Source organism: Coregonus clupeaformis, chromosome 7 (assembly GCF_020615455.1).
Source record: "Coregonus clupeaformis isolate EN_2021a chromosome 7, ASM2061545v1, whole genome shotgun sequence".
Lineage (NCBI taxonomy): Eukaryota > Metazoa > Chordata > Actinopteri > Salmoniformes > Salmonidae > Coregonus > Coregonus clupeaformis.
In genome coordinates this window covers 27907525-27934100 of record NC_059198.1, presented here as the reverse complement: position 1 = coordinate 27934100, position 26576 = coordinate 27907525, and the positions used below count along the sequence as shown (strand labels likewise).

General features: G+C 42.8%; 4 protein-coding genes across 4 annotated transcripts; 2 read left to right on the top strand and 2 right to left on the bottom strand.

Moving 5' to 3' along the window:
* Positions 1-1089: 1089 nt before the first annotated feature.
* Positions 1090-5005, bottom strand: LOC121568659 (hemoglobin subunit alpha-1-like; the record flags this gene model as incomplete). Its single annotated transcript, XM_041879066.2, has 4 exons — positions 1090-1218; positions 1330-1414; positions 1781-1903; positions 4986-5005. Coding segments are annotated over 4 exons (357 nt in total), but the record flags the coding sequence as incomplete, so codon positions are not given.
* A 482-nt stretch (positions 5006-5487) lies between these two features.
* On the top strand, positions 5488-5937 carry LOC121568660 (hemoglobin subunit beta-1-like). Its single transcript, XM_041879067.1, has 2 exons — positions 5488-5655; positions 5809-5937. Exons 1-2 carry the CDS (start codon positions 5506-5508, stop codon positions 5935-5937), a joined length of 279 nt encoding a protein of 92 aa, XP_041735001.1. The 5' UTR covers positions 5488-5505.
* A 5231-nt stretch (positions 5938-11168) lies between these two features.
* Positions 11169-12097, bottom strand: LOC121569089 (hemoglobin subunit alpha-4). The gene is made up of 3 exons (XM_041879726.2): positions 11928-12097; positions 11524-11731; positions 11169-11432 (listed from the first exon to the last, which is right to left on the bottom strand). Exons 1-3 carry the CDS (start codon positions 12020-12022, stop codon positions 11304-11306), a joined length of 432 nt encoding a protein of 143 aa, XP_041735660.1. The 5' UTR covers positions 12023-12097; the 3' UTR covers positions 11169-11303.
* A 1850-nt stretch (positions 12098-13947) lies between these two features.
* Positions 13948-14878, top strand: LOC121569092 (hemoglobin subunit beta). Its single transcript, XM_041879728.2, has 3 exons — positions 13948-14108; positions 14270-14492; positions 14632-14878. Exons 1-3 carry the CDS (start codon positions 14017-14019, stop codon positions 14761-14763), a joined length of 447 nt encoding a protein of 148 aa, XP_041735662.1. The 5' UTR covers positions 13948-14016; the 3' UTR covers positions 14764-14878.
* Positions 14879-26576: the final 11698 nt, after the last annotated feature.

The following is a 26576-nucleotide window of genomic DNA, read 5'->3' as shown; positions in this document are numbered from 1 at the left end:
ACACCTAAAGTGGTCTATGAGGGCCTTCTCATTCCACCCCGCATCAGCCGCCAGAGTCCGGAACTCCAGCGCAAACTCTTGTACGCTCCTCATCCCCTGTCGGAGGTGGAATAGACGTTCCCCCGCCGCTCTTCCCTCTGGTGGATGGTCAAAGACCGCACGGAAACGGCGGGAGAACTCCGCATAGGTGACTGTGGCGGAGTCTATTCCCCTCCATTCGGCGTTGACCCACTCCAACGCCTTGCCGGTGAGACAGGAGATGAGGGCGGAAACGCTCTCGTATCCCGAGGGCGCCGGGTGTATGGTGGCCAGGTAGAGTTCCACTTGCAAAAGGAACCCCTGACACCCGGCAGCGGAGCCGTCGTACGCCCTCGGGAGCGAGAGCCGAATTCCACTGGGTTCCGGTAGAGGGGTGGGCTGGTTGTCTGGTGGTGAAGGAGCGACAGGTGGGGCTGTGGGAACACCGCTGGTCTCCCATCGCCGAAGGGTGTCCATGACGCCCTCCAAAGCGTGCCCGATCCGATTGATGCGGTGCTCTTGTCCCAGGAGACGTTCCTCCACGCTGTCGACGTGTGCTCCTGCTGATTCCATATCTGGTGTGTAATTCTGTCACGATGTTCGAAAGGGTGTGGTGTGGAATCAGGCGCAGAAGCAGAGAGACAGTCCAACAAGGCTTTACTGGAGAGTGCAAAATAATCCAAAAACAGCCAGAGGCCAAAAGACGCACACAGGCGTCCAAACACGAGCGCACAAACACAGGGCGCAAAACTCTCCTCAACCGAGGAGGAAGCTAATTTAGCAAATGGCGTGCCGAAACACGGGACACGCATAAACACCTGACACAAAACAATTACACACAACACTACACTAAACACAAGGAAACTAAATAGGGTGCTTAATGAGACGTAACACAAGACAGGTGTGGCTAACAGACAAAACTAATCAAACAGGAAACATGGAGCGGTGGCAGCTAGTACTCCGGAGACGACGACCGGCGAAACCCGCCCGAACAAGGAGGAGGAGCTGCCTCGGCCGAAACCGTGACACAGACCAGGAACTGAAGTCCAATTTTGGACTTTCATGATGGTCTTATCTGTATTTGTCAGCCAGGGAAGTGGACAAGGCTGCAAGGAATTTATCCACAGCAATGTTCACTTCGGTAGTGAAATCCGCAGGGAAGTGAACAGCCTGGGTCACAAGGATGTTGTGGGACAGAATCTGAAAAGTATATTTTAAAAGTTTATATTGAAGGATTAAGCCATAGCAACAGACTTAGAATTGATGTCGAGAGTGATCAATATACAGACAATAGATTATCTGGGAGCGAACCTTGAAGTTTCCAGGGTCAACACGTAGCTTGAAAGCGTGCAGATCGCTCAGAGCACTCAGTCCGCCGACGAGGTTGTCCATTGTCGTATCGAGTGAGTGGTGGCAATTATTGCTGATAAACAAAGGAGTCCGCTCATACTGAATCCTTGATCATAAGTTTATTCAGATCACAAACTTCAGCATAAGTGACAGGTGACATGACACCCGGAGAGTGACGCCTCAGAATGGCTGCTCTGCCCTTTCTGTAGTCTAGCCCCTATTTATAAACAATGCAAAAAGATGCTCCCTCTTCTGGCCAATCACCAGTCTCCCCTGTCTACAACACACTTCCTGTCTGTTGTATGTGGCGTTACACTAAAACATTCCCTCTTGATACTAAAATCAACATTATTTCAGTTCCACTTAAAAAACATTTAACACCATCATAATCTCAATACACTACACCATCTTTCCGACAGCATTACCAATTGCACCCATGATGGTGATTCCATGCTTCTTGGCTGGAGCAGAGCCGGGGCTCAGGTCAGCCCAGTGGGAGAAGTAGGTCTTATTCTGGGGGTAAGCAGTCAGCATCCTGTAAAGGAAGGTACAGAATAGTTTGTACCATATGCGTTTTTATTAGATTTTCAACTTCTAAGCATTACGCGTATCACATTTCTCCCATCGTCTGTGTCTACAATGTAATCAAAGTAGTTGACTTATTGTATTTTAAAATGCTTCATCCGGGTAGGCACATAGGTCGCTGTCAGCAGGTTAAACACAATAATTCTCAACATTCTTTCTTTAAGAAATTATTATTATTATATTATTATTATTGATTTTTTTCGTTGCATAAAACGAAATGTTTCAGAGTAGCCTAATCGAGCATATATTTCCAATAAGTTAATTAAAAGATGCAGCTGCTTTTGCCAAATATTTCATTGATAGTTCATTGGCTATTTGAAATGGCATAGGCTTAGATTATTACGCAAATGTTGTTCTATCCTACGTAAGGTTAAATAATTAAAGGTAGGCTATGTATTTGATTTGTAGAGTTCTATAATATATATTACATCTGTAAATTCAATTGTAGAAATCAAATCCACCTTCAAAGACCTGCATTCAATTAGAAAATATTTATTCAAGGTGACGTATTTCACATTTGTATGTATCTATGATATGCCTATTCTGGTGTTCAATTGAAGTTGGATATGATTCCCAATTAAAAGGTTGATTGGACTTCGAATGATGATCTAAACTATCTCAATCACATGCAGCATATCTCACAGTGGGAACACATAAAGAGGCTGTCTGTGGTAGCCTAACGTCGAGAGAGTACATCAAATGTTCCAGCTTATACCTTTTAATGCCTGTCTGCAAATCCAATATAGTGGCAGTAAGCTAGTAAAAAGTTCAAGGTCCCTGTAATGTGCTGTAAATGCGACAAGGCTGAAGCATCACGTCATGTGGTTCCTCCTGATATTTCCATCTTTCATCTCCACCTGGTGACGTCACTGACAGGTGTGAAATACTCAGCATAGGTGTTTCATCAGTCACCTAACAGAAATGCAGACCCCGGCGAATGCTCCAGAGGCAATCCCATCGGGCAAATGCCAGGACGCCACTGACAAAATGCATTATTCACGAACACAGTTCACCAAATCTAGTTCATGCTCCAACGCTGGGCCTAGCTGACTGCATTGGGGATGAGACAATGCAATACAGAAAATAGGATCCAAATGAGCTGTGCTCGGTGGAACGTACATGCAAGAGGACGTTGATTACGAGATGGTCGCTAAACTGTAGCTCATCCACGTCGTACTTCAGTGTCTTAATTCAAATGAAAGTGCTAAGAAAGTCACTCTGCTGTTGGAAAATGTAATAGGGGCTAAATGAACAAATGGCAATTTAGAAATGACATTTTTCCGAGTGTTTAGTTTGGAGATCACAACATTTATTTTTGGAAAAATGGCATGTGAAATTAGGACTGTACACAATATACAGTGAGTTTACAAAACATTAGGAACACCTTCCTAATATTGGCTGGATGTCCTTTGGGTGGTGGATAATTCTTGATAAACACAGGAAACTGTTGAGCGTGAAAAACCCTGCAGCGTTGCAGTTCTTGACACACTTAAATCGTTGCGCCTGGCACCTACTACAATACCCCGTTCAAAGGCCCTTAAATATTTTGTCTTGCCCATTCACCGTCTGAATGGCACACATATACAATCCATGTCTCAATTGTCTCAAGGCTTAAAATCCTTCTTTAACCTGTCTCCTCCCCCTTTATCTACACTGATTGAAGTGGATTTAACAAGTGACATCAATAAGGGATCATAGCTTTCACCTGGATTCAGCTGGTCAGTCTATGTCATGGAAAGTGTATTGCCTGATTGCACCTCGTCTTTTCCACTATGGCGGTAATACCCTTAACAATATTTTGTCCTATAATTAGCCAATTATTATATAAAAAGAGAAAGGAACACCATACTAATGCTTTTAAAGTATCATAGCTGCATACTAACCATAATTATGCATGCCTGTGTACTTCATTCCCCTGTAGGTGGTGTTTAAGCATTTACTATGAATACATTTTCTACAGCCTCAAGGGTAATAAGCAAACAACTGCCATTTTAGCTGGTAAGTGTCTATAGCTTAGTTTTTTCTCAGACTTTTTTCCCATCTTAAGAATCTAAAACTCAATTTATTGTGAGGGAGATGAGGCTTGAGCAGCAATAACCCTGTGTTCAGTAAAAGGAAACTCTTGAGAGAAAGTAAACCGTTTACAGTTGATGTCTGGATGGTAGGAAGATGAGGCTGGGCTTTGCCAGACTTCAGCCTTGCTGGAAGGGGTTTTACTAATGCAGAGCACTTCAAACACCATGGAGTGCCATGTGTTTAAGGCTCTGACTAAAATATGTACAACATTCACATGAAACAAACATGGAGAATGTCGACTTCCTCCAATAATGTCTTTCTGCAAAATAAACTTGTGAAGGAGGCCCTCTGTAGCTCAGTTGGTAGAGCATGGCGTTTGCAACGCCAGGGTTGTGGGTTTGAGTCACACGGGGGGCAGTATGAAAAATGTATGCACTAACTGTAAGTCGCTCTGGTTAAGAGCGTCTGCTAAATGACTAAAATGTAAAATGTAATGATCGAAAGAAAAGTCAGAGAGGTCATGCGAGGACATGGGTACACACCTATCCGCAAATAATACTGGACATTCCTGCTTATCACATTTAATGTCTTGAAATTAATAACTTAAAATGGGCGGGACCGGTCTGAATAAGATAAGAAACTGTGCCAAATTGTAGGCCGGAATAGGCTGGAATTATCAAATTGCATCTTTTTCAATTATTTCCTTTGAATAGCCATATACACAGCAATGAAGGAAATGTAATATTCGGAAGAGTTTTGCCATAACCTTGCTTTTATTCTTGCATCAGTTGGATCAATTAAAACTGTTTAGCTGTGATCATGCGAATTTTGAAACGTTGGTAATCTAGATAAAACTGTATAGGCCTATTTACATATGATTTCAGATTTTAGGATCTAACCTACAGACTTGATAATGTAACAACGAATAAATTAACGTTTATTGTCGTTTTTATCAGATAAATGATTGGAATTTATGTCATCAAGTTCGAGAGCTGAAGAGCTCACTTGTCCAATACTTATCTTTGCCAGAGCCAATCACATTACATTTTAGTCATTTAGCAGACGCTCTTATCCAGAGCGACTTACAGTTAGTGAATACATATTTTTTTTTTATACTGGCCCCCCGTGGGAATCGAACCCACAACCCTGGCGTTGCAAACGCCATTCTCTATCAACTGAGCTACATCCCTGCCGGCCATTCCCTCCCCTACCCTGGACGACGCTGGGCCAATTGTGCGCCGCCCATGAGTCTCCCGGTCGTGGCCGGCTGAGACAGAGCCTGGATTCGAATCAGGATCTCTAGTGGCACAGTTAGCACTGCGATGCAGTGCCTTAGACCACTGCGCCACTCAGGAGTCTATGCGTCACATGCGCCGCCTCCAGTGGGTGGAGCGCACTCATAAATATTAGTGGCATGCAATATGTCTCCCTACACAATATATTAATTTGTTTTATCTTGTTGCAAAACCGAAGAACAAACACTGACAACATGGTTGACTGGACAGATGCAGAGAAGAGCACCATCCTGCAGCAATCATGGGCAACCCCAAAGTTGCTGCTCACGACAAGGTCGTGTGTGGAGCTCTGGATAAAGCTGTGAAGAACATGAGCAACATCTTGGCCACATACAAGTCACTGAGCGGGACCCACGCTAACAAACTCTTCGTTGACCCTGACAATTTCATGGTATGCCTTCTGTCTTGAGAAATAGGCTTATATTTTAGGCTATACTGAGTTAGGCCTACACGTATAACATTCAGAACAATATGTCTAATTCCAAAGGTAAAACAAAAACGGCAGTCTTATTTAACGTCTTCCTTCTTTGTTTTTTGTCCACAGGTGTTGGCTGACGTCCTCACAATTGTCATTGCCGCCAAGTTCGGAGCAGCTTTCACTCCTGAAATCCAGGTAACCTGGCAGAAGTTCATGAAAGTGGTTGTCGCAGCCATGGGCAGTCGGTATTTGTAAATGCACCCCAGACAAGTGATTATATTCGTTTAGCAATTTTGGGAACAGTTCCGCCACCAAATCCTCAACATCAATATTTAGGCTATACCCTATTTAGATGAGGGAAGTGGAGCTAGGCCCCTATATGGCAGGTAATCGAAGAAAGAAAACAAGTGGGCGGCCAGTACGATGCAGAACACTTTAGTAAACTATTTACAGGTAATATTTACAAAGCATATATATAAGTCGCAGGGCCTCGTTTCCCAGAGCCTTCGTAGCCTTAAGATCATTTATATGCGATACAGCTCTCTTTCTCCCTCTCTCTCACACACACACACACACCACAGACCGTTTGGCGTCGCCAACTACAGAAGCGTTCGGGTACTACTGTAAAGAAATACAGTAAGTTAGAGTAATTTTTACAGGGGGCTTACAATTACAGTTAATAACTGTATTTTTCAGCATTTTACCCATAATCCAGTGCAATCTACAGCATTAATGCTGTAAAATAAATGTAAGGTATTTTACTGTGCATTCTACAGTGTTTTACTGTTGAAAATTACAGAAAAGCCTTACAGTGTAGAACCTTTTTGTCTTTAGAAGCCGAGTCGTTTCCCAGAGCCTTCGTAAGTAAAGTGGCTCTTAAAAACGCTCTTCAAAACATTTGCAGGTCTACAAGTGATCCAGACCACTCATAGAGCAACCAAAGTGCATGGTTAGATGTTTTTTTGCCCTTCCGCGTCAATTCATTTACAGAAGATATCCGCTAAACATGGAATCAAGATGTTTAGCCTATCTGTCTGATTGTGACTGCCAGTAACGTCAGAACGAAGTTGACTACAAAAACAGATACAATTTAAGTATCTGCAATTGTTACAAACAAGTGAGGGATAAAAGTATGCTTCAAATGAAAAACGAGGTGACTGTATTAATATGTAGCCTACATACATGGGCATATAAAGGCTATTTCAATCATATTGAAATTAATTTCATATTCAACCAATTGAGTTATATTTTGCCACTAGGCTACGGTCTGTACTTTTTGCCTCAATATGTTTCATGATGTGTGACAACATGTGCGCAATGATGTGCTCAATCTGTGATTTAGTGCATTATTATTGCGTAAAGTATAATAAGCCGCCTCAATAGCCTATTTGCAGCCATAGTCAAAGTGATTGCCTACACAGCCTTGGTCTATATGTACTCAAGTCTGTGATTTGGTCAAATAAGCAGTCAAATCCTATTAATTGAAAATCATAAATGAGCTCTTGATCATTGTCGATTGATAATTAATAAACCTGATATTTACTAAAGCAACAATATGTTAATAAAATTGTTGTTGGTGTAGTGTCGAGAACTATGCTGAGATGCTGTGAGAACAAGAAATCCGCTGACACTGTCCTCGATTATAATTATTTATTACATTGAAGATCTCAGCGCCAATTTACAGACTTCTGCAGACATCTGGAGAACAACGGCCCAATCTCTTAATATGTTGTTCTCCCCTCCTTTGTCCCAAACCATAGTATATATATCCTATGTAACCTGATATGGGTGTTTTCCCCTACAGACCAATCCCAGGACTCCACATAACAGACTTCCTCTGTTTTAGGGTGCCCCTATAGAAATGCTCTCCAGATGCTTCCTCAAGCTGAGTCAACATCCTCTAAGACACGATTTGCAAACGTCAGCAAAATTGTAAATTGTCTAGATACTACATTGGTTTTATAGGCCGCTACCACATACACTCTAAAAAGTTTCTGGAGGATCCTTTAGGGGTTCTTCAAACTGAAACTATGGGGGAAATCCTACAAGTTCTTCAAATAACCCCTTTCAATGGATCCTCAAAGAACCCTTTGAATAACTTTTTGGGATTAATTTTTGAACTACTCCCCCCTCCCCTATTATGAATAATAATAATAATAATAATAATATTTAATAATAATAATAATAATAACCATAACAATAACAACAATAACACCATATTTTAGTTGTCAGTTTTTATTATGATTTTAGCAGCAAAGCAGAATAAAAAAATTCAAATATAAGGTAAACTCCCAGTAGAGCCCCAAGTCCAATGGGTATATCCTCTGGCATGTTGATGTTAATGTTTTATGCAGACGACAGTATTCATACCTTAGTTTTCGTGGTAAATGTGAATGAAAAAAACTGTTTTGATAATGGTTTTCATACACATACCTTGTCCATAATGTTGAGGCCTATGGGATTTTCATTGAAGAGGTAAGGAAGGAGGATGGTACATGTGATACGCATAATATATAGCCCGTGGTGCTCAGTTGGTAGAGCATGGCGCTTGCAACGCCAGGTTTGTGGGTTCGATTCCCACGGGGGCCAGTATGAAAAACAAAAATGTATGCACTCACTAACTGTAAGTTAATGGATAAATGTTTCTGCTAAATTACTAAAATGTAAAATAACATACCAATACCAATTGACATACCTTTGTATGCCTCCTCACCTGCAGACACAAAAGTTCAGTAATCTGCACCCAATACAGCTAGCCTTCACCATCTTATAGCAGACAAATTCTTACCTCTTTGTTGATTGATATCCATTGAATTCTGTCCATTTTCTGTTTTAGAAAGATTTGCACAAATATGAAAAGATAGATGGTATCATCATAAAACATATCAATTTAGATCATACAAGGGACAACCCTTTCCTTAAATTGAGGAGATCTTTAAATGTTTCAGTTAAGTGCCTGCACCTACTGTCCTTTCAAATTCAAATCCAAATGTTTCAGCTGGGCAGTTAGGTTCCTGCAAGAACCCCCACCAACTAAGGAGGTTCCTCGGTTAACCCCACCTCCTATGGGGTTCTTGGAAGAACCCTTTGCGGGTAATTTTCAGTGCCAATAACCCTAAAGGTTCTTCAAAGAACTTTGAGGATCTTAGAAGAACCCTTGTTGAACCCCTACATTTTAGAGTGTAGTTCCATAAATGGTTTTGTGGGCAGTTACAGCAGGGAAATCAATCACGCTATCCTGAGTGTAGGCTATATGACAATCCAGAGTAATGTCTGGCCACAACATACAGTTAATTCGGAAAGTATTCAAACCCCTTGACTTTTTCCACATTTTGTTACTTTACAGCCTTATTCTAAAATGGATGAAATTGTTTTTTTCCCCCTCATCAATCTACACACAATACCCCATAATGACAAATTGAAAACAATTTTATTAAAAATTAAACGGAAATACCTTATTTACATAATCATTCAGACCCTTTGCAATAAGACTCAAAATTGAGCTCAGGTGCATCCTGTTTCCACTGATCATCCTTGAGATGTTTCTACAACTTGATTGGAGTCCACCTGTGGTAAATTCAATTGATTGGACATGATTTGGAAAGGCACACACCTGTCTATATAAGATCCCACAGTTGACAGTGCATGTCAGAGCAAAAACCAAGCCATGAGGTCGAAGGAATTGTCCGTAGAGCTCAGAGACAGCATTGTGTCGAGGCACAGATCTTGGGAAGGGTACCAAAACATTTCTGCAGCATTGAAGGTCCCCAAGAACACAGTGGCCTCCATCATTCTTAAATGGAAGAAGTTTGGAACCAGCAAGACTCTTCCTAGAGCTGGCCGCCCGGCCAAACTGAGCAATCGGGGTGACGGGCCTTGGTCAGGAGGTGACCAAGAACCTGATCGTCACTCTGACAGAGCTCCAGAGTTCCTCTGTGGAGATGGGAGAACCTTCCAGAAGGACAACCATCTCTGCAGCACTCCACCAATGATGTCTTTATGGTAGAGTGGCCAGACGGAAGCCACTCCTCAACAAAAGGCACATGACAGCCAGCTTGGAGTTGCAAAAAGGCACCTAAAGGACTCTCAGACCATGAGAAACAAGATTCTCTGGTCTGATGAAACCAAGATTGAACTCTTTGGCCTGAATGCAAAGCGTCACGTCTGAAGGAAACCTGGCACCATCCCTACGGTGAAGCATGGTGGTGGTAGCATCATGCTGTGGGGATGTTTTTCAGCGGCAGGGACTGGGAGACTAGTCAGGATCGAGGGAAAGATGAACGGAGCAAAGTACAGAGAGATCCTTGATGAAAACCTGCTCCAGAGCGCACAGGACCTCAGACTGGGGACGAAGGTTCACCTTCCAACAGGACAACGACCCTAAGCACACAGCCAAGACAACGCAGGAGTGGCTTCGGGACAAGTCTCTGAATGTCCTTGAGTGGCCCAGCCAGAGCTCGGAGTTGAACCCGATCGAACATCTCTGGAGAGACCTGAAAAGTGGCCTATCCAACCTGACAGAGCTTGAGAGGATATACAGAGAAGAATGGGAGAAACTCCCTAAATACAGGTGTACCTAGCTTGTAGCGTCATACTCAAGAAGTCTTTAGGCTTTAATCGCTGCCTAAGGTGCTTCAACAAATTACTGAATATTTATGTAAATGTGATATTTCCGGGGGGGTTTTAAAATAAATTTGCAAACATTTCTAAAAACCTGTTTTTGCTTTGTCATTATGGGGTATTGTATGTAGATTGATGAGGGGGGAAAAGACAATTTAATCCATTTTAAAATAAGACTGTAACATAACAAAATGTGGAAAAAGTCAAGGGGTCTGTATACCTTCCAAATGCACTGTAAATCACAAAACAATGTGAGCAGGGGCTTCATGCCCGCCAAATATCTGAGGGGGCACAAAGTAAGTGAGGATGGCTGGGGGGTGGTCCCTAAATTTGAGGATTTTGCATTTTTCAAACACCTGAAACAGATGTTTCCTGCTTAATTCTATGCAAAACATATGTCAATTTTTCTGCATATCTAAACATACATCTTGAGCTGTCTGTATCCTCCTGTTCTTTTTTAAAGAAATGAAATATTATTCTCTGCATCTCTGCTAAAATCTGGGTAAAAGATTGAAAGGAATGTTATTCTTATTCAGTACATGTAGTTATTGCTTGCTTTTCTAAAGTCTACCAACCTTGCCAGCAGGCATGCTAGCTAAGATAGTTAGACAAGCATGCTTCTCTAACTTGATTGATAGCCTGAAATGACTTATTGGTAGATAATGAGTTTGGGAGATTGGGAACCCGTCTGAGCTAGCTAAAGCCAACTTCATACAATTGCTAAGTGGCTAGTAGTATTACAGAGAAAAAAATATTATTATTCTTATCATTATTTATTTTTTTAAGAGGACAAATCTGAGGGGCCCCCTATGGGTATGACCCCTCTGAATGTGAGACAACGAAAATGACAAACAAACACCTCGGTATGAGTTTCAATTAGGTTTATTGTCAGTGTCAATTACAGAAGGACATTACATTTGAGAAACATGGATGAACGTCTAATTCTGACGTGAGACTGAGAGCTTGTAGCTCGGATGACAGTTTAACAGCTGAACTCCCGTTTAGCGGTACTTCTCGGCCAGGGCCAGAGCCAGTTGCTGCAGGAACTTGTCCGCGGACAAATGGATCTCGGGGGTGAATTCGGCGGGGAAGTAGGCGGCAACGACCACAATCAGGTTGTGAGCCAGGATCTGCAAATGAAAAGGGAATAGATTATTTCACCTTCACACAGGTAAAAACTCCGATTTTTTGTGTGTGTTCTTTCCAGTCTTATTCTCTTACCTTGAAGTTGGTGGGGTCCACCCTCAGCTTGGTGGCGTGCAGTTCACTGAGCTTGGACAAGAAACCAAAGAGATTGTCCATGTTGTTAACACATTCATCGATCTGATTCATGATGGTGATGCCGTGCTTCTTCACTGGAGCGGAACCGGGGGCCACGGAAGCCCAGTGGGAGAAGTAAGCCTTGGTCTGGGGGTAGACGACGAGCATCCTGTCGTGGACATTAGAAATCAGGTGAGCCAAAATTCATCTTAAATAATAATTCACACGGTCGGGGATCCCGTCCATATTTTTGCTGAGATAGGCTACGCGTTCATAGCTTCCATAGAATTGACTGAGGAGTTATGTGTTAATAATTTGAATAAACATGTCCTTATATAATTTATCATACATCGTTATGTAATTACCTGGAAAGAGCCTGTTCTCCAATCTCATCGGATTTAGGGAGGATCTTGCCCCAGATGGCCTTCACGTTGGCTTTGTCCTTGGCTGAGAGACTCATAGCTGTCTTGTCCGTTTATCCACTTAAATGAGGATGCTAAGAAAAGAAGCGTGTGAGGGTATACTTCTCAGAGGCTGTTTTTATTGAGGCATGAGAGAAGGCACACCCCGATATAATCTCCGCTCCTCCTCTGATTGGGCATTTTTCCAAGACATGATTCATGTTTTTTTATACTTTATGGAACTGAGCCAATTCGTGTAGTGCCCAAAATATGACATTTGCACATAATAATTTCGTTTTTAAAAATACTGTCATAACATTGCATGTATTTATTTCATATAGATTGAATAACAAAGTGTTTCTGAAACACTTAATACCTCAATATTTTCTTTACAATTAAGGTTTAGTCGTAAGGTCCAATATTGCAGCACTCACTGGTGAGTATAGGCTATGTGATTCTGTACAAAAGACAGTGTTGGGGAGTCGTGGACTGCATGTACTTCAACTAGTAATTAAAATACATTTTGCAGTAGCTTGGTAGTTAACTACTTTTTTTTGTCATGTAGCAGCTAACTACTGGAACTACACACTGCTTTTTTTGCAAAATAAAATAAAATATGGATGAAGTAGGCAATCATTTCCTTTTTTGGCATTATACCTTCCTAATTCTGACTTGAAACATCGTTTTTGTGTTAATAGGCTAAAATACACACTGTCAACATATTACCCCAAAGTGATCTGACTTGCAATTTTTACTCAATGGCATTTCAGATTTACATATGATCATTTTTCACGAAGTAGTTTGGATAGTGAGCTACTTTGCCAAAGTAACTTTCTATTTTTCTTAAGGGTAGCTTTATTGTAGCTTAATTTCTTCCAGTGTGAAGTAATTGCTAGCTTGGTAAACGATATTTTCAGAGTAGTTTCCCCAACACTGACAAATATTTGCAACATGATCGGATTGGCAACTAGCAATCAAATGAAGAAGTGTCCAATTTGGCCTATATAGTCAATATTCACAGTTAACACATAAATACTGAGACAAATTATAGGCCTGATAATCGGAAAGGTTTTGTTCTGGTTGCAAAGCGTAGCCTGGGCCTATCACAAATCGTTGTAACAATATATAGGCTACGTGCATTGTATTTCAGAGGAATTAAACAAAAAGCTGTAGTTTCATTTAATTAAATAGGCTAATATCCTAATTGAATAGTGTCCAGTTAGAACTTATCATGTAATTCCCCTGATGAAGGCCTATAAAAACGACTTTTCCCCATCTGACATTTCGATGAATCATTAAAAAAAAAACAGAAATATGCAACTATCAAATGGGTGGGGCCGTCTGAATATGAAGATAAAACACATTTTGAGTCATGCTCTTTCTTTAATAGTTTACTCCCAATTTAGTTATTTTTTATTTATTTTTTATGAGACCCTACATAAACACTTCCATCAATAATTAGCATTTTATAAAGATAATATTGCAATTCAATGTGAATATTACAACAATATATTAAAAGAGAATTTAGGGCTAAATAAGGTTCTATCCTGAGATAATTGGCATTAAAGTTCCGAACCCTCATTGGTTTGAATGGTGTCATACATTTATTATCTTGTATTCTTTTGAACTTAACTATATTAATTGGGGTATTAAGTACTATGTGCAGTATGTAGAGAACATTGAACAGAACAAGGCTACGTCAATAACTCAATAACTTTTGACAAAAATGCCGATAGAATCTTATAGTCCCAAGCTCTCAATGTGTTTATGAAGGCTAATCATGACTTGTTTATTTCATCCGTAATCATTTGAATTTGGCAACGCCTAAATGACCAAGCAAATTATTTAAAGGTGGGATGAAGTTGGCACAATGCCGATTTGTGCCTCACCGGAGGACCTTGCCCCCTCAAGACATTCATCCAATCATTTTCTGTGTTTTGTTCAGGGCGGAGATGCTGAACATCAATAAATTGGACGTCCCCGGAGACAAAAAGCTCAGGGATCCCTTGGAACATTTTGCAAGTACCAACGGAAATCAACAAACAACGTCAATATGGTCGACTGGACAGATGCTGAGCGCAGTGCCATCTTAGGCCTGTGGGGAAAGATCAGCGTGGATGAGATCGGACCCCAGGCCCTGGCCAGGTACATTCTTGTAATATTTATGTGGATATCATTAAAAAATAACACGATAATAGGCTACCTAGGCTATTTAGCACTAATCGCGGTGTTCACCTTTGGTGCGATACAGACCGTGTTAATTGTGAAGTATAATTGTAATTGCAGCCTGTTTTATTTCTTTTTAGACTTCTGATCGTGTGTCCATGGACTCAGAGGCACTTCAGCACCTTCGGCAACCTGTCCACACCCGCTGCCATCATGGGTAACCCCGCCGTGGCCAAGCACGGTAAGACCGTGATGCACGGACTGGACAGAGCTGTGAAGAACCTGGATGACATCAAAAACACCTATACTGCACTGAGTGTGATGCACTCGGAGAAACTGCACGTGGATCCCGACAACTTCAGGGTGAGTATTAAACTTTAGCAAACTAAAACAAAATACAAAAATAAATAGTATTTTTCATTAAATAGCGTTATGAGCCGATGTAAAGCTTATTCCAATATTTCATTTTCCATGTGGTTGTTGTACGGTCCCCTCTCCACAGCTCCTCGCCGACTGCATCACCGTGTGCGTGGCCGCCAAGCTCGGTCCCGCCGGTTTCACTGCTGATACTCAGGAAGCCTTCCAGAAGTTCCTGGCTGTAGTTGTGTCCGCTCTCGGCAGACAGTACCACTAGAGCATCACTCGACAGCATCAATATGGAAGAGAGATGACACTCCAACTCCAGTCTGTTAGGCTGTAAGCTGTGCCATAGCTACACATATTGAAATAATAAAATCGTTTTAAAAGCATTTATGTTTTTGAAGTATTGTTTTTTGATGGAAAACTCTCTCCTACAATTTTACATGGTTTCTAGTTATGAGGTCGTTGGGTGGTCTACATTTTAGTCATTTAGCAGACGCTCTTATCCAGAGCGACTTACAGTTAGTGAATACATATTTTTTTATTATACTGGCCCCCGTGGGAATCGAACCCACAACCCTGGCGTTGCAAACGCCATTCTCTATCAACTGAGCTACATCCCTGCCGGCCATTCCCTCCCCTACCCTGGACGACTTGTGCGCCGCCCATGAGTCTCCCGGTCGCGGCCGGCTGCGACAGAGCCTGGATTCGAACCAGGATCTCTAGTGGCACAGCCTTAGACCACTGCGCCACTCAGGAGTACTTAAAGATGGGCTGTGTACAGGTGCAGTGATCGGTAAGCTGCTCTGACAACTGATGCTTAAAGTTAGTGAGGGAGATAAGAGTCTCCAGCTTCAGAGATTTTTTCAGTTCGATCCAGTCATTAGCAGCAGAGAACTGGAAGGAGTGGCGACCAAAGGAGGTGTTGGCTTTGGCGATGACCAGTGAGATATACCTGCTGGAGCGCATACTACGGGTGGGTGTTGCTATGGTGACCAGTGAGCTAAGATAAGGTGGGGATTTGCCTAGCAGTGATTTATAGATGATCTAGAGCCAGTGGGTTTGGATTGGATCAGCTGCACAGCTGATGCCTGCTAGACTGTTCCTTTACACGGTACCCTGTCCTGTTTATTCTGTTTAGCCTTAGCCCAAACGTTATCGCTATTTCCAGTTGTTGTCTTAGCTCTCTCTAATAACACCTGTGACTGCTTTATGCCTCTCTCCCATGTCAATTATGCCTTGCCTATTGCTGTTTGGGTTAGTTCTTATTATACAATTTCACTGTAGAACCCCTAGTCCCTCTCAAACTGCCTCAAATAGTTCCTTTGTTCCACCCCCCCATACACAAATCGGTGCCTCCAGTGACGCTATCTCTTTCATTGTTACCCAACGCTTAGGGTTACCTGAACTGTACTCATATCCTTCCATATCCTTTTCTGTACATAATGCCCTGAATCTTTTCTACAACGCCCGGAGAACTGCCCCCCTTTATTCTATGTACCCAACGCACTAGAAGACCAGTTCTTAAAGCCTTTAGTCGTATCCTTATTCTAGTCCTCCTCTGTTCCTCTGGTGATGTAGAGGCTAACCCAGGCCCTGCAGCCCCCAGTATCACTCCTACTCCCCAGGAGCTATCATTTGTTGACTTCTGTAACCGTAAAAGTCTTGGTTTTCTGCACGTAAATATCAGAAGCCTCCTTCCTAAGTTTGAGTTATTCACTGCGTTAGCACACTCCGCCAACCCTGATGTTCTAGCAGTGTCTGAATCCTGGCTTAGGAAGGCCACCAAAAATTCTGAAATTTCCATCCCCAACTATAACATTTTCCGTCTAGATAGAACTGCCAAAGGGGGTGGAGTTGCAATCTACTGTAGAGATAGCCTGCAGAGCTCTATCATACTATCCAGGTCTGTGCCCAAACAGTTTGAGCTTCTACTTCTAAAAATCCACCTTTCCAGAAAAAAATCTCTCACTGTTGCCGCTTGCTACAGACCCCCTCAGCCCCCAGCTGTGCCCTGGACTCCATATGTGAATTGATTGCCCCCCATCTATCCTCAGAGTTCGTACTGCTTGGTGACCTAAATTGGGATATGCTTAACACCCCGGCCGTCCTACAATCTAAACTAGATGCCCTCAATCTCACACAAATTATCAACGAACCTACCAGGTACAACCCTAAATCCGTAAACATGGGTACCCTCATAGATATCATCCTGACTAACTTACCCTCTAAATACACCTCCGCTGTCTTCAACCAGGATCTCAGCGATCACTGCCTTATTGCCTGCGTCCGTAACGGGTCCGCGGTCAAACGACCACCCCTCATCACTGTCAAACGCTCCCAAAAACACTTCAGCGAGCAGGCCTTCCTAATTGACCTGGCCCAGGTATCCTGGATGGATATAGATCTCATTCCGTCAGTAGAGGATGCCTGGTTGTTCTTTAAAAGTAATTTCCTCTCAATCTTAAATAAACATGCCCCATTCAAAAATACAGAACTAAGAACAGATATAGCCCCTGGTTCTCCTCAGACTTGACTGCCCTTGACCAGCACAAAAACATCCTGTGGCGTACTGCATTAGCATCAAATAGCCCCCGCGATATGCAACTTTTCAGGGAAGTTAGGAACCAATATACACAAGCAGTTAGGAAAGTAAAGGCTAACTTTTTCAAACAGAAATTTGCATCCTGTAGCACTAACTCCAAAAAGTTTTGGGACACTGTAAAGTCCATGGAAAATAAGAGCACTTCCTCCCAGCTGCCCACTGCACTGAGGCTAGGAAACACTATCACCACCGATAAATCTACAATAATCGAGAATTTCAACAAGCATTTTGCTACGGCTGGCCATGCTTTCCACCTGGCTACCACTACCCCGGCCACCAGCTCTGCACCCTCCGCTGCAATTTGCCCATGCCCCCCCCGCTTCTCCTTCACACAAATCCAGACAGCTGATGTTCTGAAAGAGCTGCAAAATCTGGACCCCTACAAATCATCTGGGCTAGACAATCTGGACCCTTTCTTTCTAAAACTAGCCGCCGAAATTGTCGCAACCCCTATTACTAGCCTGTTCAATCTCTCTTTCGTAACGTCTGAGATCCCCAGAGATTGGAAAGCTGCCGCGGTCATCCCCCTCTTCAAAGGGGGTGACACTCTAGATCCAAACTGTTACAGACCCATATCCATCCTGCCCTGCCTTTCAAAAGTTTTTGAAAGTCAACAAACAGATCACCGACCATTTCGAATCCCACCGTACCTTCTCCGCTATGCAATCCGGTTTCCGAGCTGGTCATGGGTCCACTTCAGCCACGCTCAAGGTCCTAAACGATATTATAACCGCGATCGATAATAGACAGTACTGTGCAGCCATTTTCATTGACCTGGCCAAGGCTTTCGACTCTGTCAACCACCGCATTCTTATTGGCAGACTAAATAGCCTTGGTTTCTCAAATGACTGCCTCGCCTGGTTCACCAACTACTTCTCAGATAGAGTTCAATGTGTCAAATCGGAGGGCCTGTTGTCTGGACCTATGGCAGTCTTTATGGGGGTGCCACAGGGTTCAATTCTTGGGCCGACTCTTTTCTCTGTGTATATCAATGACGTCGCTCTTGCTGCTGGTGACTCTCAGATCCACCTCTACGCAGAAGACACCGTTTTGTATACATCTGGCCCTTCATTGGACACTGTGTTAACAAACCTCCAAACGAGCTTCAATGCCATACAACACTCCTTCAGTAGCCTCCAACTGCTCTTAAACACTAGTAAAACTAAATGCATGCTCTTCAACCGAACGCTGCTTGCACCCGCCCACCCGACTAGAATCACTACTCTCGACGGGTCTGACCTAGAGTATGTGGACAACTACAAATATCTAGGTGTCTGGTTAGACTGTAAACTCTCCTTCCAGACTCACATTAAGATTCTCCAATCCAAAGTTAAATCTAGAATCGGTTTCCTATTTCGCAACAAAGCCTCCTTCACTCATGCTGCCAAACATGCCCTCGTAAAACTGACTATCATACCGATCCTTGACTTCGGCGATGTCATTTACAAAATAGCCTCCAACACTCTACTCAGCAAATTGGATGTAGTCTATCACAGTGCCATCCGTTTTGTCTACAAAGCCCCATATACTACCCACCACCAGGGGCGGTGTGTTCATTAGGGCGATATGGGCGACGCACTGCCAAACGGGAAAAGGAAGGGATTTTTTTTCTAATCAATTATATCACGGAAACAGTAGTTTTCAGTGTTCTAATCTAGACGTCTGATCTGCCACTAAATGTCCAATCAGGCTAAAGTCGTGCTTCAAATGGCCCCGCCCGTTTTGGGGCGATTTCAGTCAGGTTGAAAATCGCCCCAGAAGTCTCTCAGACTCTCATGTAAAATCTTTTTTTTTCAAATATCAGAGCTTTCAATACAATCTCTATGGGTTCCGGGAGGGCTTGCACTTACGCGCTTTCGTCATACGTAACATAACCATGAACATAACTAAGAAAAGAGCGGGTAGCAGCGTCAATCAATTCACGTACTACTGTCAAGATGGCTATCGTTCAGTGCAACTCGATTGTCTCTTTGAAAGAAGTTCATTTTTGTCGGCGAACAAATCAAGATAAATTGGCAACGAAACAATTAGGACCTCCCAGACCAAATTTAATAATTCAACAGGTTTCTACTAAAGGGGGAAAGTCCTACACCCGAGGATTTTCCAAAAATTGGTACGAACGAAAAACCTGGCTAGCAGGCTGCGATGTAGCTAATGCAGTCTTCTGCCACCCCTGCTTACTCTTTCACCCTGAAGGCGGCACGGCAGACAGCACCGCTTGGACAGCGACTGGTGTAACGGACATGCACCATCTTTCAGAAAAGATTAAGAAACATGAGCTGTCAAAGACCCACATGGATAGCTGTTTGAGATTGTCTGCTTTGGGGAGAGTGAACATTGCCACTCAACTGGATGAGGGATACAGGCTAGCTGTCCGCCGCCACAACGATGAGGTTAGCAAGAACCGCCACATCCTCAGCCGGCTAATCCAGTGTGTGAAGTTTTGCGGAGTGTTTGAGTTAGCTTTGCGAGGCAAAGATGAAACTGAGGGCTCCACCAACCCTGGTATTTTTCTTGGACTTGTCAACTTTGTGGCACAATTAGATGAGGTGTTTGATGACCATCTTAAAAATGCTGAAGTTTTCAAGGGCACATCAAAGACCATTCAAAACGAGCTACTGGAGTGTATGCTAGCGGTCATGAGGGAACATATTATGGAGGAGGTGAAGTCGGCGAACTTCGTAGCTATCCAAGCTGACGAGACCACGGACGTTTCTACACAGACACAGCTGGTGCTTGTGCTGAGGTACATAGATAGCAAGAAGATTTTATTTTTTTCCTGGGGCTTTTTCACAAAATCATGCCCCACGTCGACATTCTGTACCAGAAGCTACAGAAGAAGGACATCGATGCTGTCTTCATCAAACGTGCCTCGACAGCTTCACAAGCAGTGTGCAGGCCATAAGGTAAGATTAAACAATATCATTCGATCTTTCTCAAAGCAGAGCTTTATTTGAAAATGTATGCATGAAAGGAGACATCATCATATTTACAAATCTATACAATTGGCCAGAATATGGTTGTTCATTTTTACAAAGCCATACAGATAGCTGTGTTTACCTTTTCTATAAATTATTTTCAAATTCTGTTTTCAGGCAAAATGTCTATCACTGTTCATTTTCACAAATCTATACAAGAGGGCAGAATATGGAAGTCTATAAAAATGTCTTATTACCAATAACTTGCATCAATGTTTTCAGTAGCCTCTATCAAAAGCTCCTGCTTGCTTGTTGTGAATTATGCTCAGGTGCACATATTTCCAATTCAACCATGAGGCCTTTTTGAAGCAAGTAATGTGTATATCAGTATTGACTTATATGCTGCCCCTGTCTTCATGTTGTTGCTGGACATATCTTTTTTTAAATGTGTGTAGGTCACCTAAATCATCAGAAAAATTGCCCCCCCTGAGATTTTTTTCAGGAGCCGCCACTGCCCACCACTGTGACCTGTACGCTCTTGTTGGCTGGTCCTCACTACATATTCGTCGCCAAACCCACTGGCTCCAGGTCATCTATAAATCACTGCTAGGCAAATCCCCGCCTTATCTTAGCTCATTGGTCACCATAGCAACACCCACCCGTAGTCTGCGCTCCAGCAGGTATATCTCACTGGTCATCCCCAAAGCCAACACCTCCTTTGGCCGCCATTCCTTCCAGTTCTCTGCTGCCAATGACTGGAACAAATTGCAAAAATCTCTGAAGCTGGAGACACTTATCTCCCTCACTAACTTTAAGCATCAGTTGTCAGAGCACCTTACCGATCACTGCACCTGTACACAGCCCATCTGAAATTAGCCCGCCCAACTACCTCATCCCTATATTGTTATTTATTTTGCTCATTTGTACCCCAGTATCTCTATTTGCACATCATCTCTTACACATCTATCATTCCAGTGTTAATACTAATTGTAATTATTTTGCACTATAGCCTATTTATTGCCTTACCTCCATAACTTGCTACATTTGCACACACTGTATGTATTTCTGTCGTATTTTTGACTTTGTTTTGTTTTACCCAGTGGCGGCTGGTGAAAAATATTCTCGGTGGGGCTGTGCCATACTTTTTTTTTCCTGTAACCATCGCGATATATTTTAACACAAACTGCAGGACAGCAGTGCTCAGTGAAACATTCAGTAATTATTTAATGCCAATATTAAAAAGTTGAGGTATTCTTACACAAAAACATATTACACAAACCCAAGCCTTTCATTTGCATTTAAAGTGAACTTTTCACCATTGGTAGTAAACAGGCAACGCAACAGGCATGCTGTCAGAACAGAGTGGAAAGTGGACAATAACATGAAATTATTATAAAGTTTATAGGAAATCTTACACTGTATAAAAGGATGTATAATATAGAAATGGATATCAAGTGGATGAACTCAAACCTTTGACTGGAAGAATAGCATACAGTATTTTATGATCATACTAAATGTGACTAATTGTTAATGTGCTCCAGAACTGCAACAATTAATTGATACAAAACAACATATATACAGTAATATTAGCAAAGACACTATTAAGACTTTCTAGAGTACCATATATAACTGGATTTTTTATGCTAAGGTCAACTATATACAAAGAAACATGCGGCCAGAGCTGCTCTGTGTGTGTGTGTCTGTCATCTTATTTGTACAGGAATTTTGCCCGTCTGTCCTTCTGAGTGGCAAACCTCTCAATGACCCTTTGATTAAAGTCAGGAATGTCCCTGACAAGTTTCTTCTCCATGGAGAGCATGGCCAGAGCGTTCAGGCGATCCTGTGTCATGCTGTTTCTCAGGAAGGTCTTGATCCTTTTCAGTGTAGAGAAGCACCTTTCTGACTCAGCAGTTGTCATGGGTGTGGTGATGAGGATCTTGAGGAGGCTGGCAGTCTCTGTGAAAGTGCTCTGAAGGTTGTTCTCCATGAAGAACTGGTACAGGGGCACTGCACCACTACAAGCCTTGAACTCACTGTTCTCATAGATGAGGGACAGTTCGGTTTTGAGCTTGGCCTTGTTCAACATGGGGTACGCCTCCACGGTTGTTTCAAGCGCTGTATCGGGAACTTCACACTGTGTTGTGGGAACAACTCTCCGTGCAATAGTGTAAAAGATACATCATCAGCTTTAATTTGCAATTAAGCTATTTTGATGCAAGTGATCCTGACTGACACATGCCTATGTCCAACTCAAGTATATGATTACCAAGGTGCTGATTGTTCAGGGTTTTGGCTACATACTACCAGGCCTGAAAAAAGTTATAGGGGGAAACACTGACAATTACATCACAACTTACCTCTATAGCCAACCTCTGTTGTTCTCCTGGTCCCAGCATCCTCCGTCGCTTGATGGGCTGTTGCTGCTCGTCAGATGCGCTGTCCCCACACAAAGAGGGAATTGAGGCCCTGGGTCCAAAAAATAAAGTTTAATTTGATAACTTGCAATCAGACTTCTTAACTCACTGTAATTCCCCCTCAACACACAACCAGTGACTTTTATATATATATATATATATATATATATATATATATATATATATATATATATATATATATATATAGACAGACAGACAGACAGACAGACAGATAGTGTGTATATACACACAAACTATGTCTAGTAACTGCTTTTAACCTGTGATGTACATAATTAACTGATGTTATTACGTTTTAAAGCCTTTTTCTATTACATTTGTGAGAGGGATGCAACATCATTTTGTTCTGCTGTGCACTTAGCAATAAAGTTAATCTTCAATAACAACTAGGCCTCTTCTAGAAATTGACCTGGTGGACACCTGAATAATTATTACAAACTGTGTAGTACTTTCCTGCATTATTATCAACGTCTGATTGTGTCTTCTCTTTCCTTTTAAAATACTAAAACAAATATAATTGTGACGGCTCTATGATAATCACTCACTTTGATGACCCACATTTAGGCTTTTAAACTGTTGTAAGTGAACTATTCATCTTTCTAACAACATCTTTATCAGCCAATAGTAAATATAGTTATTTACCTGATTGTTAGCATGCTGTCTGTGAACCTCTGGACAAGTGCTTTAATGAAGACAGGGTCGATGTTCCTCTTCTGCAGCTGGCTGAAAAGCATGTCCACATTTGGCATGATCTTGTGGAACAGTGCCAGGAAAAACAGAAAGCCTCGTCTTCGAGCATCCTCACAAAGCCCCCCGCCTCTCTGACAGTCGGGGCATCAAAGTTCCCAGAGTCTCTGATGGTCTGGAAACACGTTAGGAGGTCATCCCTGTACTCGTACACAGTGTTTACAGCGCGACTGTGGAAGTTCCACCGTGTTGTAGAGGCTCTGGGAGTCTATGCGCAACCACTTCGTCAAGCACGGTGGTTCGCTTGGGAGACCTGGAGAAGAAAGCAGAAAATCCTGCAAGGTCGGAAAAGAAAGTGCCGATCCTGGGTATGCGTGAAGTAGCCTGCTGCATGATGAGGTTCAGCTGATGTGCATAGCAGTGGACGTAGTGCGCATTTTCGTACACATCCACTATTTTACGTTGCACTCCGCCGGTGGCTCCCCTCATCACACTTGCTCCGTCGTAAGCCTGGGCAATAAGTTTGGCCTTTTGTCCATGTGAGAGTATGGTGCTGAGCCTCTCCAGCAGCGCTGTAGCGATGGTGTCGGCGGTTGCGTTCTCGATCAAAATGAACTCGAAAAAACGCTCTTGGACGTTACTTTTAGCATCGATGTAGCGTATCACAAGCACCAACTGGCAGTGGGTGGAAACGTCAGTCGTCTCGTCAGCTTGAATGGCGATAAAATCAGCACTCTTTACTTCCTCCAGGATGTAATCCTTAAGCACTGACAGCATACAGTCCAACAGCTCGTTCTGTATCATCTTTGACGTGCCCTTAAAAACGGTAGCTGTCTTCAGGTGCTCCTCCAGCACACTGTCGAGGGAGGCAACAAAATCCACTAAGCCCCGGAAAATGCCGGGGTTGTCCGAGGAGTCAGTCTCCTCGTGCCCACGCAAGGCCAACTCAAAAGCCCCACAGAACTTCACACAATCGATAATTTTGGATAGAATGTGCCTGTTTTTATCCACCTCCTCATTGTGTTTCCTCACCGCAATCCTGTGGCCGTCATCCAGCTGCGTAGCAATGTTCACCCTTCCTAATACAGCTAGCTTTACAGAGTTGTCCATGTGTGCCCTGGTGTTCTCATGTTTCTTTACCTTCTCTGACAGGTGCTTCATATCCCTCACTCCGGTACCTGTCCATGCTGAATCTGAACCCGTCGTTTTAAAAAGCAAGCACGGAAAGCAAAATAAAGCATTAGCATCAGTGCACCCAGCTAGCCAAGCCTTCCTGGTGTACCAGCTACGGGAGAAGCCGCGCATATACTGCTTCCCTTTCTCGCTAGCCTGCTGTCTGATTGAGAGGTCAGGTTGATCTGGGCCCAGCTCTTTCACCCGAACTTTCTCTGACAAAGTTCTCCTCTCAAACGGATCTTGGAGGAGAGATTTCACCGAGTTAGGGTTGGGTCTTGGAGGAGTAACGCTTTGCGCTCGCCATTGTCGTCTAGTAAAAATGGCGCCACTGGAGCCCGGTCCTTATTTTATCAGGGGCGAGCTTGGGGCGATAAAATAATCGCCCTCCTTGGATTCGATTTAAGATCGCTGATTGGCTACATTTTATGTCATACATTCATATCTTAAATTAGCAATTGGCTTAACTGCTACGTAGACCCGCCTCCTCGGGGCACTTTCTGTATCGCCCAGAGCTGACGAGGCGTTTGACAGGCAGAGGAAAGGTTGCGAATATGATTTTCTATCATATCTTACACATATTACTGTGTGCATTCCATATTTCAAACACACAAATATTGACATACTGATGTTTTTATTATTATTATTATTATTTTTATTTATTTTTTATTTTATTTTTTAAATAATTTTATTTAAGGGGGCGGCGCCCTAGCGCCCTCTATCGGCCAGCCGCCACTGGTTTTACCCCATATGTAACTCTGTGTTGTTGTTTTTATCGCACTGCTTTGCTTTATCTTGGCCAGGTCGCAGTTGTACATGAGAACTTGTTCTCAACTGGTTTACCTGGTTAAATAAAGGTGAAATAAATAAATAAAAAATAAAATTGGAGATGCTTAATGTGAGTCTGGAAGGAGAGTTTACGGTCTAACCAGACACCTAGGTATTTGTAGTTGTCCACAAATTCTAAGTCAGACCCGCCGAGAGTAGTGATTTTAGTCGGGCGGGTGGGTGCAAGCAGCGTTCATTCTACATTTCACATTTACATTTTAGTCATTTAGCAGACGCTCTTATCCAGAGCGACTTACAGTTAGTGAGTGTATACATTATAATTTTTTAGAATTGTTTTTTTTATTTGTATTTTTTTTTATACTGGCCCCCCGTGGGAATCGAACCCAAAACCCTGGCGTTGCAAACGCCATGCTCTACCAACTGAGCTACCTCCCTGCCAGCCATTCCCTCCCCTACCCTGGACGACGCTGAGCCAATTGTGCGCCGCCCCATGGGTCTCCCGGTCGCGGCCGGCTACGACAGAGCCTGGATTCGAACCAGGATCTCTAGTGGCACAGCTAGCACTGCGATGCAGTGCCTTAGACCACTGCGCCACTCGGGAGACTCTATATAGCCCATTCAGTTTACCAATCCCTATCGGGAACAACTCCACATTCATCAAATATTAAATGAGGTCAGCAAAATTCTAGTTACACGTATTAGATAGGCTATCCAAAGTTATGGAGAACAACATACTGAGCTAGTCCATGGTGGGCCTAAAGCACTATTTAATACTTTATTCCCTCCTTTCTTCATTTAATGTATTCAATCTAGATGTGGTAGTGATGAAATTCAAATATGACTTTGTGATGGTGAACTGTGGTGGAATAAGGACACAAACAGAGTACATAACTTAATTAATTGCCTGTTTATTTTATTGTGATAACAACAGACCAGGAACTGAAGTCCAATTTTGGACTTTCAAGACGGTCTTATCTGTATTTGTCAGCCAGGGAAGCGGACAAGGCTGCAAGGAATTTATCCACAGCAATGTTCACTTCGGGAGTGAAATCCGCAGGGAAATGAACAGCCTGGGTCACAAGGATGTTGTGGGACAGAATCTAAAAAGTATATTTTAAAAGTTTATATTGAAGGACTAAGCCATAGCAACAGACTTAGAGTTGATGTGGGCGGCAGGTAGTTTAGTGGGTAAGAGCGTTGTGCCAGTAACCGAAAGGTCGCTGGTTCTAATCCCTGAGCCGACTAGGTGAAAACATCTGTCGATGTGCCCTTAAGCAAGGCACTAAACCCTAATTGCTCCTGTAAGTCGCTCTGGATAAGAGCGTCTGCAAAATGACGTAAATGTGATGTCGAGAGTGATCAATATAGAGACAATAGGTTATCTGGGAGTGAACCTTGAAGTTTCCAGGGTCAACACGTAGCTTGAAACCGTGCAGATCGCTAAGAGCACTCAGTCCGCCGACGAGGTTGTCCATCTTTCCGA

Excerpts from the sequence above, each read along its gene's own strand:
- LOC121568660 (XM_041879067.1), top strand. The coding sequence starts at position 5,506 with ATGGGCAACCCCAAAGTTGCTGCTCACGACAAGGTCGTGTGTGGAGCT. Across the intron at positions 5,656-5,808 it reads TTGACCCTGACAATTTCATG|GTGTTGGCTGACGTCCTCAC; the intron begins GTATGCCTTCTG and ends TTTTGTCCACAG.
- LOC121569089 (XM_041879726.2), bottom strand. The coding sequence starts at position 12,022 with ATGAGTCTCTCAGCCAAGGACAAAGCCAACGTGAAGGCCATCTGGGGC. Across the intron at positions 11,732-11,927 it reads GGAGAACAGGCTCTTTCCAG|GATGCTCGTCGTCTACCCCC; the intron begins GTAATTACATAA and ends TGTCCACGACAG. Across the intron at positions 11,433-11,523 it reads TGGACCCCACCAACTTCAAG|ATCCTGGCTCACAACCTGAT; the intron begins GTAAGAGAATAA and ends TTTCATTTGCAG.
- LOC121569092 (XM_041879728.2), top strand. The coding sequence starts at position 14,017 with ATGGTCGACTGGACAGATGCTGAGCGCAGTGCCATCTTAGGCCTGTGG. Across the intron at positions 14,109-14,269 it reads GGACCCCAGGCCCTGGCCAG|ACTTCTGATCGTGTGTCCAT; the intron begins GTACATTCTTGT and ends ATTTCTTTTTAG. Across the intron at positions 14,493-14,631 it reads TGGATCCCGACAACTTCAGG|CTCCTCGCCGACTGCATCAC; the intron begins GTGAGTATTAAA and ends CCCTCTCCACAG.